The sequence below is a fragment of the Hipposideros armiger genome, unplaced genomic scaffold (assembly GCF_001890085.2).
Source record: "Hipposideros armiger isolate ML-2016 unplaced genomic scaffold, ASM189008v1 scaffold_535, whole genome shotgun sequence".
NCBI classification, from domain to species: domain Eukaryota; kingdom Metazoa; phylum Chordata; class Mammalia; order Chiroptera; family Hipposideridae; genus Hipposideros; species Hipposideros armiger.
The window spans coordinates 532201-537905 of NW_017731885.1; the positions used below are offsets into that span (position 1 = coordinate 532201).

Consider the following 5705-nt stretch of genomic DNA (forward strand, 5'->3'; position numbering starts at 1 on the left):
ATCCGAACCGGGGCCCTCTTGCATCCCAAGCCAGCTCTTAACCACCACGCTACTCGGCCATCCCCTGTAATTGCAATATTTAAATATAAGTTAATTCTTCCTTAGTAAGAATCATCTATATGATTACCTGTGACAGTATTTTTTTTAATACTCTAAATTCAAAAATGGGTTTTGCATCCTTTGAACATGTGTGAAGGCTACTGGTTTTGCACAAGGGCAATTATCTTTTTTTTTAATACAAATATCTGAAAGCACGGGAGATTCACATAATTCAAGGGAGATAAAAACCATATCAACAAACAATAACAAAAGTTTGCAGTATGTTTGCATAAGGCAAATAGTATGGAAATAGCTAAGCCAAACTTTTACATTAGCGGAGAACAATGTCTATATATTTGCTGAAAAAAATGTACAGAAATGCACAGAGTTGCCAGACAACACATGGCATCGCCATATTGTTGTCAGAGGTTGAGGTACGGCCTTGTAGGGAGTTTGCTCGCCGGCTATGACTTTACTATTTCCCTGTGATATAGTTGTTGTTCTGTGGTTATTGTTCTATTCGGTACACTGGTATTTGCATTTACATTACAGACCACAGTGTGACAAATGCTTCTTATTAGTGAAACGTCTATGCTGGTTCCTCATTGCTCTGCAGCTTGCTTCAAGATTATGAGAAAGTTTAAGCTCTGACACGGACATACCTTGACATATGTATACACCCTTCTTCCTTTGTGTTTACTTGTTAAGATTGTTTATGAAACTGATGCCCGAGAGAGAGGACATCCTAAATACTGTAGAAGCACAATGAACTTGGGAAGGGTGATAGATGGCTAGGCTCTTAAAAGCGACTCTCCTGCCGATATGCCTCAGTTTGCTGCCAGTCACAGAGCTATGCTTCCCTTTCAGACAGGCTAGCCGCTAGCCTATAGAATATGGAGATGTTATACCTGGTGGGTCAGTTTGTTCAATCAGAGTATTATGGATCCTTGACATGTTTGGACAAACAGCAAGTGACCTCGAGTGTGTGTTGCTTTGGGACAGATATGAATCCCTTGGGCTGTGTGGATTGTGTGAGGGACGTTTTGCTCACTCCCTGGTGGATCAGCTTAGCAGACGGTCCTGACTTTGCAACTGAGCATGGCCCTGCCACTCACGTCTGTCATTACAGTGACACATGGAAAAGATGTGCTTAATGGTTTTCTCAGGTGTTAGCATTTATGAAGCTCTTCTGTCCTATTGCTTGTGAAGGTCAAGGGTCCAACACTGTAACATTTTCTCTACTCTCATAATTCCAACAATGTTTTTCAATAGGTGGATTACAGGTACATCGAAATTGTTGATGGATTGTGATGTTGCTGCTTTCTAGTTGGTGGTTAAGAATTTTTCTTCCTCCCTCCTTTCCTCCATCCTTTCTTCCTCCTTCCCTCCATTCTTCACTCCATCCTTTCTTTTGTTTAATGGGCTCTTGATCTCAAACCTGTGGTTTTGTGTTTTTTTTTTATACGTAGAGGAGGGAAGACTTTTATTTTATTTTATTTTTTTTTAAGATTTTTATTGGGGAATTCGGGGATGGGAACAGTGCTGGAGAATCGGGGGAAGGGGAACAGACAAGTTGCTGTCCTTTTTTGTTCTTCAGTCTAGTTGTGGAGGACGTTGCTTCGCTGGCCCAAGTTGGAACCATCATTGCGCTCTTCCCGGGTGAGGCAGATCAGTCGCCAGCTTCTGGCCGCTCACTGCAGCTGCTGGCCGCTCACGCTGGCTGCTGGCTACACACGGTAGCCCATGGCAACCCACTGCCACAGGGGCTGCAGCCTATGCCGTCACCGGCGACTCTCGGCAGCCCAGCTCCAGGTTGAGCTGTTGTTCAGCATCTTAGCTGTAGAGGGCAGTGTCACTGGCCCTCATAAGTGGGATCCGAACCGGGACCCTCTGGCGTCCCAAGCCAGTTCTTAACCATCGCGCCACTCGGCCGGCCCTCAAACCTGTGGTTTTATGTTCCACGGAATCTTTTATTATCAGTCCCCTCCCTCTTTCGAGGCAGCATTTCCTCTATGCTTTAATCAATCTTCAGCATATATATTTCATTTTAAAGAGTCATGAATATTCTTTTACACTAGTTCAGTATTTTCACCTCTTTCTTGTCTGGTGCTTACCTTGGCTTCTATTTTCATGGCCATATTTAACTGCAGCAGAGTTATCTGTGTTATAACAATATAACAATAGTCAGAAAGACCTGAGCTAAAAATCAGCTCTGAAAACGACTAGCTGTGTTGGCACACACTTAAAACGGGGGGGGGGGGGTTAATCATACCTATGTCACCAGTTTATTGTACATAACAAAAAAAATAATGTATCCCAGTGCTCCCCCCAAACCAGGCATCAGTAACAATGGACAAATGTTAGACTCACTTCCACGAGGCAGGGACCCCTGAGTCTCCTGTTCACAGCAGCTCACACAGTGCCTGGCACACAGTCAGTACTCAGGGAATACATGTCGGCTCTCGCCATGGTCTTATGCTGCTATAGCCCTCATCTCGGTGATTTGAAAATTAGACATAAACAGTGTGCATGTAAAATACAAAAAAAGGGTCTGACACCAAGTAGATGATGTGGCTAGAACGCTATTTTTAGAGATGCAGCGTCAGGCAAGTGATTGGCAAGTGTACTTGGGAAAACATCTTCAGAAATGCTAAAGGTCTTTTGTTTTGTCCTTCTCAGGCATCCTGTTTTCACTGGTGGTGATGCTGTATGTCATCTGGGTCCAGGCAGTGGCTGACATGGAAAGCTACAAAAACATGAAAATGAGAGACTGCTCGGATTTCACTCCTTCTGTTCTGTATGGCTGGTCATTTTTCGTGGCCCCAGTGGGGATATTTTTTTCTTTGCTTGCTGGATTACTATTTCTAGTTGTTGGACATCACATTCAGACACATCACTAATCAAACTGTTGCCACCAGTGTTTTCTTGAGAGATTTTAAAACACCATATTTTTAAATTTTCATTTTGTGTTAGTGATCCCAGCATAAAATTAGTTAATGATATGTTTTAGTTGCTATTTGAATTAACCATTTTCCTTGTGATTTCCCCTGATAAGAAGGTTCTATAATCTCTCCAGACACCAACGTGTTTCCATCTTAGCTAAGTGCTATCAGGAACCTAGTTCTTTGGGGAGCAGGTAACATGGGCCTCCATTTCATTGCACTGGTTAGAGTTCATGCAGGTCGCAAATATATATAAAGGTATTATAACATAATACTACCATCAACCGGGGCAAATCAAGATTTGATTTAAAGCCGCCTTCTTGGCATTTACTTCTGTTGCTACTTAAAAAAAAAAAATCTTTGGAGAATAATTAAGAACGGGAAACAAATGTCAGAATTTACTCCATTCTTCTCTGCACACATACATAAACACATGCACATTCACTGACTCCTGTGAGCAAGTTATTCATTATCTACAACTAGACAGCAGTTGTGTTCTGGTAGCGGGAGCCAGGCACACTTGTCAGTTAAAATGGGCCACAAGAACCGAGAACGTGGACTTTTTCCACTTTCTTACCACTTGGTTACCTAATTTGATTCACTCAATTGCGCATACTTACATAAACCTTAAACTATGTTTAAAAGTAACAAATCTGTGCACCAAATTACATATAATGCAGATTGGATTTTTAAGAACTTAAAGTGGGTTAATTGTCTACTTAATACGGTTGAAAATATGTAAAAAACAAGAACCTTAGCTTAGTACATAACTCTATTTTAGAATTCCCATTTAAAATTGTATTGCTAATACGTTCAACATGTGAAAATTTATTGATGAAGTATGCATTTAATATGTACAAAAATACTTCCATATGAGCCTTTCTTTATTAAAGACTATGAAATGTCAACTTTTCCTGAGATTTTATGGGCTGTAGTTCTTCTGATCATTTGATTCCCTTAATTATTGTCCATCGATTTCTTCGTTTTTACAACAGGTATATTAACATTTATAGGCGTGCTATTTCCTTTAACTTCTTGGAAGACAACTTTTGCTTTTTGCTGGGGGGAGGGGAGGGGTGGAATAATTCTGTATTATTTACTAGCACAGATATTTTGCATATCAAAGATGTTTGTCTGGCACCAGTTTTGATTGAAATCAAATCCATCTGAGATGCCAAAGTCCTATTTGCATTTTGGAAACCTCCACCCTAAGGAGTTTGTGTTAGTGAAGGAACAGAGTACAACATGGCTGTGAGCTTTGTTCCAGGGGCAGCTGCTGTGAAGGTGAGGGCAGGACTCAGAGGCAACTGAGGGGTGGTCACCTAGAAGATGCTGTGGCCAGAGAGACTGCTGCTGTCCATCCAGCTGTTTCCGTGATGGAGAGAGTGCTCGAGTCTTCTCTACATGTCTCCTACTTTCCATCAAACCTTGTTTCAGTGGGAGGGGTTTCTGGAGGACGAGCACAGGTCTGAGGCATCCACAGACTCCTGAGGAGCACTTTAGTGTTTAGGGATTTGCATGCAATAAAAACACAAAACAAAACCAAAAAACTAAGCTTCAGGGGTGTAACTGGTTTCTCAAGCCATTTCAGTTCTATCCTAAATGATTTTTGTGGTACTTTCCTTAGTCTTTTTCTGTTTCATTTTTATATTGTGTTCCTTTATCTCTTTGCTTTTGGCTTGATTATTAGAAAAATAATTATGGGTTCTGTTATGCATATTGACTCTGATATTAAATTATGGCACACCATTAAGTTTTCCAGACGATGCTAGATGTATTTGATTAGCTCATGTCATCTGTAAATACAATTCCTTTTTGTAGAACTTTGGAATGGAGCCTTTTCTTGGTGTATTATATGTCATTTCAATTTCACATACAAGCTGCTTTCAGTAAAGGTTTGAATATTTATAAATTTCAGATGGTTATCCTCACTTTCTAATGCACTTACGCGGCTACCATATATTTATCATAAGGCAGTTGGCTGAATATCTGATATGTGTGACACTTTTACACAGACCCACACTTTGGACGGATTTTGTGGTTGTAATGCATCAGTCACATTAATTCCAACGCATTTCCTGATCTACTTACCAGCAGTCCACGGGAGGAAGGAAGGTAAGTTGTGTTTGCTGTCAGTGCATAAAATATCCTTAAAAATAGCAGATATATACAGCATATTCTTGTAACAGTCTTCCATCTGATTTGGGACAGCGTGTTTCCTGTTATTTCTCTATTCAGTGTATTGATTAATTTTCAGAAGCTTCCCAACAACATGTTTAAATCTTAAGAGTGTTGATTTCATTTCATAAAGTTTCACTTTGACAAAGAAGATATTTTTTGGTGACCATTCTAGAAAATGTGAAAGCAGAGGGCAGGGACTCATGCCCTTGGACTGGGGTGGAAGCTGCACTCTCTCCATGTTCTTTGCGCAGTGGGTTTAGTTCCGTCAGGCAGCAGGTAGCGCGTGCACTGAACTGGCTGGAAAACCACGCAGCCCAGCTGGCTGATGGTGTTCGGTTTGGGGCATGAGGGTAGGACTTAAAAGAATACTAGTGTAGTAGGTATGCTCTTACTGGTCATTCAGTCACTTTTACGACTAATCTATGAAATGTATTTATTGAATTTGAAGATTAAATCCACTTATAAGGGTATATGGTGGAAGAAGTGTCAATATTTGGTAATTTATCTATCTATCTATCTATCTGTCTGCCTACCTTCCTACCT

At 40.8% G+C, this 5705-nt stretch overlaps 1 protein-coding gene across 3 annotated transcripts in view; it reads left to right on the top strand.

The window, feature by feature from the left end:
• TMEM182 (transmembrane protein 182) overlaps positions 1-4894 on the top strand; it is a 77194-nt gene extending 72300 nt beyond the window's left edge. For all 3 annotated transcript variants that reach the window (XM_019668720.1, XM_019668719.1, XM_019668721.1), the window contains one exon: positions 2719-4894. In XM_019668720.1, the coding sequence (XP_019524265.1) occupies positions 2719-2939 (221 nt within the window). In that variant the 3' untranslated portion in view covers positions 2940-4894. The remainder of the gene's footprint in view (positions 1-2718) is intronic.
• The last annotated feature ends 811 nt before the right edge of the window (positions 4895-5705 follow it).